The sequence below is a fragment of the Candoia aspera genome, chromosome 1 (genome assembly GCF_035149785.1).
Source record: "Candoia aspera isolate rCanAsp1 chromosome 1, rCanAsp1.hap2, whole genome shotgun sequence".
Lineage (NCBI taxonomy): Eukaryota > Metazoa > Chordata > Lepidosauria > Squamata > Boidae > Candoia > Candoia aspera.
In genome coordinates this window covers 19,675,524-19,687,675 of record NC_086153.1, presented here as the reverse complement: position 1 = coordinate 19,687,675, position 12,152 = coordinate 19,675,524, and the positions used below count along the sequence as shown (strand labels likewise).

At 41.2% G+C, this 12,152-nt stretch overlaps 1 protein-coding gene across 1 annotated transcript in view; it reads right to left on the bottom strand.

Moving 5' to 3' along the window:
- LIMK1 (LIM domain kinase 1) overlaps positions 1–12,152 on the bottom strand; it is a 48,967-nt gene that overhangs the window by 2,366 nt on the left and 34,449 nt on the right. The window contains exons 8-15 of the mRNA XM_063298934.1: positions 10,940–11,123; positions 10,760–10,846; positions 10,180–10,311; positions 8,696–8,755; positions 7,492–7,557; positions 3,598–3,745; positions 1,588–1,643; positions 484–641 (exon numbers count right to left, since the gene is read on the bottom strand). Of these exons, the coding sequence (XP_063155004.1) occupies positions 484–641; positions 1,588–1,643; positions 3,598–3,745; positions 7,492–7,557; positions 8,696–8,755; positions 10,180–10,311; positions 10,760–10,846; positions 10,940–11,123 (891 nt within the window). The remainder of the gene's footprint in view (positions 1–483; positions 642–1,587; positions 1,644–3,597; positions 3,746–7,491; positions 7,558–8,695; positions 8,756–10,179; positions 10,312–10,759; positions 10,847–10,939; positions 11,124–12,152) is intronic.

The window sequence follows — 12,152 nt, the reverse complement described above, 5'->3', positions numbered from 1 at the left end:
TTGGCTGGAATAAAACAAAGTCATACATGTAAAAAAAAAGAGTACAACATGGTTAAGTAAAGGTAAAGGTTTCCCTTGACGTAAAGTCCAGTCGTGTCCGACTCTAGGGGGCGGTGCTCATCTCCGTTTCAAAGCCTTGGAGCCGGCGTTGTCATAGACACTTCCGGGTCATGTGGCCAGTATGACTCACGGAACGCCGTTACAACATGGTTAAAAAGCCTAATAACCTTGGTTCTTCTGAGTACTATATATTATGCAAAGGCTAGAGGAGACTGAGGGACAGTTGCAAAAGAAAAATATGCAGCTGGGGGTGGGAGCAGCAGAAGAGCAGTTGGGAAAGGCTTAATCTGTCCCTTGAGGCTAAAGACTCATCTCCCCCCCCCCCCAAACCACATGCCTTCTTCTCCCCATATCTAGGGACTCCTCTGGCCCTCGCTTCTGGCATTATTAAATCTTCCTCCCCCCACTCACCCCTTTGCTCACCGTTTCTCAGGATCCAAATCACAACAACAAACCGCAATAGGGAAGAAGCTGGCAGGACAACAGGGAGGACAGTACCGGTCCAGGAAGCCCCGCACGTTGAGGCCAAAATCCAAGGTTCGAGGCAGGTAGTCAGGGTCAGCGCTGACTCTCCCAATGATCTGAGCAAAATAAAAAAGGAGTGGTTAGAAGCTTCTCTGGGCTGATCTAGGATTGGAGAGTAATCTAGAACGGGTCTCCAAAGATAGCCCTTGGGAGATAAACTGAGCTGCATGGAAGAGCTAAGGAGAGCTCAGGCGGGCCGGTGCCAGATGCCTCAAGGACTTTTCAAAAGTCCATGCACAGCATTTGTGTATGTCACCTCAGTAACTCTTGCAGAAATATGCATGACATGATATAATGCTAACAATCCTTACAATAATGCTAAGTTGATGAGGCTAGTACTATCATTCTCCCTTTATGTATAGGAAGCTGAGAGGGGTATATATGCCTAAAATACAGCTTAGTGAGAAATCCCAACCAGGTGAAAACTGAACTCAGTTCCCTCCCTCCCTCCATCCCTCCCTTTCTTTCCTTCTTTCCTCTTTCTTTCGCATTAGATTTATGATGGTGTGGGTTAAGCTGAGTGGGTGGGCTGAGCTGAGACACAGCAACTGCTTCAAAGTTACTGAGTGAGCTTTCATTGTGGACAGTGGACTTGCACTAGGACCTCCCCAGCCCTAGACCAATACTTTAGCCCTGCCACAGGATGTGGCAAAACATCCAGATGACCATTAGGTGGCAGTAAACAGTTAAACGTTCTGCATCTCTCTGCTGCCATCTAGTGATTCTTACAGCTCAGATGGGTAGCCCTGACCCATATACCACACCAGATCTTGGTCATAACGTTCCTTGCTGGCTGGGGAATTCTGGGAGTTGAAGTCCACACATCTTAAAGTTGCCAAGGTTGAGAAACACTGCTTTAAAGTATCCAAGAACAAGAATAGCGGATGCTTGCTTCAGGCATCTGCCAGAACTGTTCTCTGGAAATGTTCCTCTAGATTTCTCAACAGCACCATCTAGCAATCCTTCCTTCTTCCTTGAATGCTTTATTCTCCTGGGACTTGCCTCACAAAGGATGATGCCAAAGGAGAAGACATCCACTTTCTCATCATAACTTCTCCCTGTGAAAGGATGACAAAGGACAAAATAACATATTTAGCTATCAGGCCCAGAGGTCCTAGCCAGTGGTAGACTATTTCTTGGAGTTGGTGGGTTCATCAAGAATTTGGAAAGCAGCTCACTGGTGCTCTCATAAAGTGGCTGCCATAAGGGCCCATGTACTGTCATGATAGGGATAATCTGTCCCAAAGTAGCCATAAATGAAATTGCCCCTTTCTTTTGCTCCCCCCATCTTAGTTTCAATGTGCCCAGAAAAAAAGGCCAAACACTGATTGCATTGCAGCCACCCACCATTTACATTATCTAAGAATGTTCCTAGGATCAGTGTGAGATCCACAGGCATTTCTGGAAAGGAACAGGATGCTGAAAGTTGATGCTTTGCTTTTAACAGACTACCTTCCCATTGAATTATTTTCTAATTTAAAAAGAAAGGAAGTTAGATGGAGTGAGAAGTCTGCCAGACCCAAGGGACAGTTCCAAAGAGGGTCCTAGGGCAAGCCACCCAAATTACAATAATTGGATTTTCCGCCTCCAAGAAAACAAGGAATGAAATAGATGTGGAAAGACTTCAGTAGGATTAACATATCTACTTTAGTGAAAAAACCCCTTTAGGGAGGAAAGAATTTGGCCCCACTCCCTTCCCTGGAGATGACACTGCATCATTACCATGCCTCAGATGCCAAGAAACAGGATTTAAAAAGAGAGGCCCTGACCACAAAGATTGCCCCAGGTCTGCATTAAGACCTGTGCAGGCCCTGGGCATGCTATGGGTCCTGTCTGTGAGGGAGTACCATGTGGCAGAAGAGAGCCTTTTCTGTCATGGCACCTGCCCTCTGAAACATCATTCCCCCAGAGACTAGACTGGTCCCAACCCTGCTGGCTTTTCACAAGGCCTTAAAGACCTGGGTTTGCCATTGAGTCAGGGGCCCTGACGGTGTGGGTGAACCCATTTCTTGGTTAGGCTAACTGGGATGATTATGAGTTGTTGGGGTTGTTTCAGCTGCTATTTATGTTATTTGTAATTTTGTTTACTGATTTGGTTCTGATTCTAACTGTTAGCTGCCCAGAGCCATGTATTTGAGATGGACAGCCATATAAATTTAAGAAATAAACAATAAATCTTTGTAGGCCCTCAGTGTGGTAATAATCCAAATGCTTACATTTATAAATATAAATTTATATCTCACTCTTTTAAAATAATTTAAAATGAAGCTGCAAAATCAAATTGCTGTAAGAATATACATAATAAAGCAGAACTTAAATATTTATTTATATTTATTTAATTTATTTTCTATCCCATCTTTATTATTTTTACAAATAACTCAAGGTGGTGAACATACCTAATACTCCTTCCTCCTCCTATTTTCCCCACAACAACAACCCTGTGAGGTGAGTTGGGCTGAGAGAGAGTGACTGGCCCAAGGTCACCCAGCAGGCTTTCATGGCTAAGGCTAAATATACTCAGTTTTAGGATAGATGAACTTTGGTTTCACAGTTACTTTTCAGATGTTTTTAAACTTAAAGCATATTGGTAGACCCCAAACATTTCATAGGCCCTAGACACTGTTCCTGTTGTGCCTAATGGGTATTGCCTACCTTCAAAGTAGACCAGACTAGGAAACCAAAGTCATGCATGCTAATACTAGTTTCATTAGAAGGTTACAGTAACAGAATCTTGCAAGCCTGAATGTGCTTCCCCCCTCCCTCCCTTTATCCTCTTGAGAAGTAGGGAGAGTCCTATCTGAGACGCTTTCTCAAATTACATTTCTGCCCTGGACTCAGACTTCTTTTATCTGATCGTTGTCTTGGTTGAGGCTCTTGTTCCTGTTCCTCAAGGTTATTCCTTCTGCCCCTTACATAGGCAGCTTCCCAAACATGATCCTTGCTTCCTGCAGTTGCTGACCACAATTAAGCCAGCCCAGGTGGGGCTCCATCCCAACCCCCTGCCCCACTCACCATTAATCATCTCAGGAGCCATCCAGTAAGGATTGCCCACCACTGTGTACCGTTTCCTACGATCAGGTTTCTTCAGGTTTGCCAGCTGGTTCTTCTCATCTACCATTAGCCGAGCAAGGCCAAAATCAGCCACCACCACGCTTTTGTTCTGAGCAAGGTACAAAAATAATTCTTTTTTCTTTCTTTTAATTATCCAGTAGATTCAACACCTACAGTTACAATGTTCTAATGCTGCTGGCAGACTAGACAGTATTTAAGAAAAGAGAAAGTGCCATTTGTGTTCTTCTCAATATCAGCTTCAAACAGATGTGGCTTGTTTTTGAAGCAACTCCAGTATCAGCTAAACTTGATTATTTTAAATATTATTTATGTTATAGACTGTTATTTTGAAATGAACTTATTTTGAAATGAACTTATTTTATACTCACATACCTATTAATTTATTTATTAATATCACTACATCATAAGTGTCAATAAACCTTTTTAATTAGCTTTGACTAAAATTATTTCACGGATTGGGGGGTTTAATTCAACTGAAATAGACAAAGTTCTCATATCTGCCAAGTGTAACAATTAATGCTTACTGATCATGTGACAAACTATTATCAGATATTGGAGAATTTTTAACACTGAGAACCATGGTTGTGCTTGGCTTTTCTTAGAAATATTTGTCTCCAGCATCTCCACTGGTGTAGTAGGTACTAGTACATCTATAGTCTTTGGAATATCTATAGAAGTGTCCATGTTTGTGAACTTCAGTATTTTTTATCCCCTACAGGTAGTCTTTGCTTAACAACCATTTGGTTAGCGATGGTTCGGACTTATAACAGCACTGAAAAAAACTGACTTGTGGCTGGTCCTCGCACTTATGACCATCACACTGTCCCCACAGTCACATGATCATGATTCAGGCACTTGGTAACTGTTTTGCATTTACAACTGTCATGGCATCCAGCAGTAACATAATTGCCATTTTCGACCTTCCCAGCCGGCTTCTGGCAAGCAAAATCAATGAGGATCTGCATAATTTGCTTAACAACCACATGGTTAGTTTAACAACCATGTGATTTGCTTAACAACTGCAGTGATTTGCTTAATGATGGCTGCAAAAATGGTCATAAAATTGGATCAGATTCACTTAATGACCATGTCGCTTAGTGACCAATATTCTGGTCCCAATTGTTGTTGTTAAGTGAAGACTACCTGTATTTTAAATTTCCATCCTTTCAAAATAGAAAAGGTTTTCACGGGATGGTAGCTGAAACCCTACAGATGACCCACTCAATATAGATAAAAGTCAAGAAAGTATTATCATTGATATATCTGATAGTTTCACATGTAGTTTTCTTACATACATACCAATCATACTATTCCCTTTTGGAGTAAGCAAAATTGTGCAAAACTCAGAAAGCAAGTAGCACATAGTACACCAAAGGAATTTCAAAAATAATATCAGAAAGAGAGAGGGAAATAAGCATAATTTTCACTTTCTGAGGACCTCATCAACTTCTCCAACCATGACTCTGTCTTCCTGATCCTCTTGACCCCATCACTCATCCTGTACTGTATTCATTTTGCCATTCAGTCCTTGTTCATTCTCTTTATATCAGTGTTTCTCAACCTTGGCAACTTTAAGGTGTGCGAACTTCAACATCCAGAACTCCCCAGCCAGCCATGCTGGGAATTCTGGGAGTTGAAGTCCACACACCTTAAAGTTGCCAAGGGTGAGAAACACTGCTGTATATGACCAAGCCACCTCAACATACTTCTTCCACACTGGACTCACTGTTGCATTCAATCCACGTGCATTCAGGACCCGTTTGTTTTTCCCCCTGTTTTACTAGTTCTCTGTTCCTGCTGCTTTCAACTTTCTCCTTACATAGCCAGTTCTCACTTCCACATAATAAAGGGGGCAGAAGTGTAGAGAGCTATTTGCACTACTTTTGTCAAACATTAATTCCTTGAAACAGACTACTGCTTCCCTAGCCTCTAGTTTCTAGTTCGTAGTGAGAGCATACTACTCACTCCTGTATCTTTCCATCAGCATTTGAACATTTTAAAATGTCTCCATCCAGTTTTTTGTTAATAGAGAAGACTGAATTCAGTGTGTTATTTATCAGAAACCCTGGTTTCTGAGAATCTGAAGCCAAGCAAAGTAAAAAGGCATTTGGAAATGTCATGCAAAAAACCTGTAAAGTTTAACCACTGCTTTATTTGATAGATAATAATGTAATTATTAAAATAAATGGCATGGGTTTATTGTCTAACCCCCAATCCAAATGAAATTTTTAGTTTTGTTTATGAGGCAGGAATTGCACAATTATTATTTTAGGGAGCTGAAAGTATTGCAAAATTTGAGAATCCTGGTATGAAGTGAGGCAATACAAGGGTGAGCAATACCCTGGGTGGGTACCTGATTATTGAATTAATACATTTTCTAAATTTGTACGATATACTTGAAGCATAAACTAACCCAACAGGCTGGGTTTACAGAACATATTAAGCCTCCAAACTACAGCAACAAAACTAACCACAATTAAATCTAACCAAGCTTAGCATTTGATGCACATACAGTCACTAAATTTTTAAGTGATCTGGTAGTATGTGCACATCTTGTGCATATCCAGCCATTTTATTTAACCTTGAGAAAAGCTGAACAAGGGGCAATGTAATAGTACTGAATGGATATCACACTAAAAGTCAAGACCAGTTTTAAATCATTCCAGAGTGCAGAAAATGGAATAATGGGACAGATTCTGATTTAATGTTAGAAAAAGTTTAACAAGCGCAGTTTGACAGTGGAACCAATTAATGAGATAGCAGCGGGTTCTTCTTTACTGGATGTGTTCAAGCAAGACTGAACAGCTATCTATCTGAGATACTTTAATTTGGATACCAGCACTGGACAGGGAGTTAGACTCAGTGGCTTAAATCAGGATTTCTCACCCTTGGCTTCTTGGCACTGACTGGGGAATTCTGGGAGTTGAAATCCATACATCTTAAAGTTGCCAAGGTTGAGAAACAATAGCCTAAATGGTTTCTTGATCCTACAGGTAGTCCTCTATGATCCTACAGATAGTCCTCAACTTACAACCACAATTGGGACTGGAACTTCTGTCGCTAAGTGAGGCTGTCATTAAGTGAGTCATGCCTGATTTTACCACCTTTTTTGCAGTAGTTGTTAAGTGAATCATGTGGTTGTTAAGCAAATCCGGCTTCCCCCACTGACTTTGCTTGTCAGAAGCTGGCTGGGAAGGTCGCAAATGGCGATACCATGATCCTGGGACACTGCAACCATTGTAAATACATGCTGGTTGCCAAGCACCTGAATTTTGATCATGTGACCACAGGGATGCTGCGATGGTCATTAAGTGCAAGGACCAGTCATAAGTCACTATTTTCAGCGCCATCATAATTTAGAACGGTCGCTAAACAAGTGGTTGTAAGTTGAGGACTACCGGTATAATTTTATTTACAATTCCCTTTTTCAGCTTTCAGGAAAATAAACAACAAAGTCTTGGATTAATTTAAGTCAAGGAATGAGTTCTTGCCCCTGAGAAATCTACCTGTTAATTTGTTAAAAGTGTAGGAGACAATAGATAGAACAAACCTGAACTTGGCTACTAGTTCCAAGTTCTCACTTTCTTATTCACACAAACATCTGAAACAAAGCAGAGATTTGGAACAAAGTACAAAGGATGTTTTAAGTACATCCTTTTAAGAGGATGTTCTTAAAAACTAACGATGCTCTTCATAACTTACCTTCTCAAAATGCAACCAGCAACACTTTCTCCTTGCTTTTAAAATTATTTTTATTTTTTAAAAAGAAACAAACTTAAAGCAAATAATACAAATAAAACTTAAATCAATGAATTTAAAATTCGACCAGCTTACTTCTCGCACAAGGCAGTTGTGTGTATTGAGGTCCCTGTGAATGATGTTCATAGAATGGAGATAAGCCTGAAAAAAGGGAAGGGAACAGTATGGTTAGAAATTCTGGTAGACTTCTTTCATAATGCCTCTCTTTTTTAAAAGGATATTGCTGACCCCACTTTATCCAGTGCTGCTAGATGCTCTAACCCTTAATAGATATAACAAGACTGTTCCTATTTCATAGGAGGCTGAGCTGTCATTTCTAAAATAAAAGTTGACCCAACTATCATGTAGCATACATGAACCCCCTTGCCTCAATTTGCAGGGGTTGCTTCTGGACATTTATGGGGAGGGGGGTCTTCACATTCTCAGAACCATTCTTTTCAAATGGGGCTCTGGAAAATTTAGGTCAGGAGCAAAGCACAGGAAACAGATTGTGAGTGTATTTTAAGTTCATGGTTAATTCTAGCAGCGACGTGATTTCTCTAGTTTTGCGTGTACCAAATCTCTTTCACCCACCCTTATTCATAAGTGAATAAAAATGAACCCAACTGAATCAGATTCAGAAAGTTCACAAAATCCAGCATTGTGCTTACAAGACTGGCCAGTGAGTTATTCTGCAAAGCTCCCAAGTAATTTGCTTTGTTATTTGTACCAAGTGTATGTTGCCTCAAGATATGGAGGCTTCATTTGGTGAACAGCCTTCATGAATTGTTCACATACAGGTAGTCCTTGACTTACGACCATTCCTTTGGCAACCATCCGAAGTTACGATGATGCTGAAAAAATGACTTGCGACTGGTCCTCACACTTACGACCATCAAGCATCCACATGGTCACATGATTAAAATTCAGGCACTTGGCAACCGGCATGTATTTGCTATGGTTGCAGCATCCCAGGGTCATGTGATTGCCATTTGCGCCCTTTCCAGCTGGCTTCTGACAAGCAAAATCCTTGGGGAACTGCATGATTCACTTAATGACCACCACAAAAAATGTTGTAAAATTGGGTAAAAGTGGTCATATGACATCTTGTTTAACAACCGCACCGCTTAACAACAAATTTTCTGGACCCTATTGTGATCGTAAGTTGAGGACTACCCGTACTTTTTAAAGGCCATTGAATAAGATAGAAAGGAAATTTTAAAACAATTCCTGCAAGATCCTTTCTTGATGCCCCATAGAATTCCTGGCTCAGTCCGCTGCAAACTCATGCTCAACTCACCATCCCTGAAGCGATGTCTTTTGCAAAACTGACCCGCTGACTCCAGGGATACTGACTGTCCTGGAAGAGAAATATTGTTGGTGAATGAGCTATCTGGAAAAGCTGGAGTAAAGCCTGTCTGGACAAAAAACCAGAGGCATCTCACTTCTATGTGTGTGGAGAGAGTGGCAGGGAGGAGACTTTGCATCCTTTCCTTGACTTTGTTCAGACAACACACTTTACCTGGTTACCGAATTAATCCATGTTTGCACAATACTCTAAATCAAAGACCTAACGAAGAGCAATATTAACTAAGCTTAGTATATATATATACTTAGTTTTGTACTTACTTTTTCACACATGGCTTCTCCATTTTGGCTTTATTTTTGTAAAATAAATAATGACATGGTGTAATATGTCACGTTGTCCATCTGAGGTTGTCTTTACCTAATTTTAAGACCTGCTAAGGACTGGATGATTTTTTTATTATGTCCTGATATGTAAAACCATAGAATTCAAAGAGGGTGTACTTACTTTTTCCCACAACTGTACATACATACTGTATATAGGAAAGATCTCCCCCAACTGAAAGCGTTGGCATTTGTTAATCCCCATTTCTAATTTCATGTACTGTATAAATGCATGTGCACCATGTGGGGGCTTATTTTTGCAAATGCTCAAAATAACTTGCCTTTTTTCTGAATCAATCTGATTTGAACTAGGAGGAGGAGAAAGTTGGAGGAGCTTAGATATCACTCAAGTGCACAAATGTTGGGTTTGGACAAATGCTAGACGAAACTAAAGGAGCATTGAATAAATTGTGGTTCAGTATGGGAATGGAAGCACTGTCTTAACATGTAGTGTCTGTTGTTATTTCATTTTTTTATATGGCTTAGGAATCAAGAAGCAAAAAAAGTTCTGGTGGGTGTAGTTTTTGCTGGAGACAAAAAGTCTGAGTGGCCAGGTCAAAAAGTCAGATCCTTTGTCTTTCAAATTGATATGCTAATAGTTACTATGGTAACTAATGGTTAGTAGCCTAGATAAAGGTCAATGTTCTCCTGCTTCTGTGTCCTGCTCTCTGCTTCTGCATTTTTGCTTTTGAAATGCAGCTTCTGTGTCCTGCTTGTAAAAAGTTTATCTCCCTGCATGGAGAGGCAGAACTGTAAAAATGCTTTTACTCTCTGTTTTGTAGATACAGTTTATATTTGTTGAAGTTGCTGGTGTGATTATTTGATCTCTCTCAATGGCAAAGCTCTTCTGAAATTCCGTTGCTGATCCTCAGGATCATACACACACACCGACAGTGTCAACTACATCAAGATGTTAAGTCATAATACAAGTTGCTTGGGCACAGCATGGTACATGAACATAGCAATTGTGTTTTATTAACCCTGGTTTACTGTGCTGTGTGAACCCAGCCAGACTGTCTCTGCTGCTCCCCCTCCTCCTGCTCAGCATGCTCGATGTTCTCAAATTAGATCTTAATGTAAGTTCTATGCCCTCACCATGCTCTTAATTATCCCACGAAGTGTGCCTCCTTTGATGTACTCTGTGATGAAGTTCAGCCTCTTGTCTTTGTAGAGGACTCCAATGAACCTCAGCACGTTGGGATGTTCCAGGCAGCGCATTACCTTCACCTAAGGAACAAAATCACAAGATAGTTAATCTTGCATTTCTCAAGAACTCTTGGTGTTGACAGGAAACCACAGGGCATAAAGCCATCAGGAAAACTTTGGCAGTTTTATAACCTATTGGGCCACCTGTTTGTCTGTAAGCCCTGCAGCCACTTCCTAAGCTTTGGGAAATCACAGAAAGAACATTGTGGAAAATATTGTGGAGGAACAGCTAGTCACAGAATACTACAGAATAGTACATGCTCTACATGAGACCTAAAGAATTCAGAAATCCTTGCTTACAGTCTCAGAATACCAGGGATTCTTTAATGGATTAAAGAAGAGGGACACAGATTTAAATTAGGCAACATTTGATGTGGAGGAGTAAAGAGCGAAAACTGAAAGTATCCTAGCAGGAAATCAACAGAAAGGGAAGTTCTATAGCCACAGGACTAAGTGGGAGCAGACCAACCTCTTTAAGAAACGTTCTTTGGGTCTCCTCATCAAAACGGATAAGTTCCTTCATGACCATCACTTCTCCAGTCTCCCGGTGTGTCACCTGATGAAGAAAACAAATGGCATTTAGGACTTCAATGAGGAGGAAACGTTTAGAATCAGCTGGTGGAAAGGGCACAAGATGCCAAGCCTGTACCTTAATGGCCTGCCCGAAACAGCCCTTGCCCAACACCTCGCCATGAATGAGATCCGAGGGGCGGAAGATGCGATGAGGACGGGAGACAACCCGCAGTGATTCCGAGCGACCAATGTCTTTCCTCTGCGAGGAGGGGGAGCCCAGAGAGCTGGAACAAGGCGACTTATCAATGCTGCAGCTCCTCCTATGCAGAAGAAGAAGAAATGTTCTTCTCACAAAAGAACAACGTACAGATGCCCAGATCCCTTTCTCTAGGTTCAGAGGGAAACTGGGGGGCTTTCATCTTGAACCCATTTGCCCTCAATTCCAGCTTAATTAGGAGAACACAGCTTGCAACTGATCCTCACCGTCTGCGGATTAGTAAAATGCTACAGCATGGCCTTTTTCGTATGAGTCGAATCCCCACCTGTATTAAATCAGGGATGGGCAACCTGAGTTATTCCTGATGTTCTGCTGCTCAATGGCATTCAATGAGGCACATGCCTCTTGGGCTCACAGGCTCCCCCTTTTCTTCCAGCATGGCATCAGACTTCTCTGTCTTAGAGAAACCACAGCTTGCTGCATTGTCCAAACCATAGCAAACTGGTTAACATCAAGACAAACTGGTTACCACCAACAATAGTTCCCAGAAACAAGCCAGCTGAGTTATTTCCAATTACCAGAGTTAAATTTAGATCAATTTATCTAATTTAGTTAAAAATTATTTCAAGATAAACACTTCTGCTGCAGGTGCTTAACAGAGGCTGGAGGGAGTCTCCTGGACCCAAAGATCAATCGTGAGGGACAGAAAGGGGAGGCTGAGACACAGTGGCAATGCTTCTCTGCCAGGCTTGGGGCAGTGTTATATGGAGTATGTTGCAATAAAAAAGGAAAGAAATTGCAACTGTGAAAAAGCCCCAGTCTTTCGATATTTACAAATGTTCCTGTCCCTGCCTTAAGGAAAATACTGGTTACAACTGCACACCACCACACACGGTAGCCACATTTGATGAACCTACAGAACTGTTGAGATCTGTTGACCTCTGCTAGGGTATAGCTAATTCACCAATGTAAACTATCTTTACTCAAGTTCTATATTGTCCCATGCACAGAATCCTAGAAAATGCAAGCACACAAAGGAACCTTACAAGGAGGAATCTGACATACTTTGGAAAAACACATTTCCGAGGGTCTGTTGGTCACCAACGGACAGAACTGTAAATTATTAAGCAGA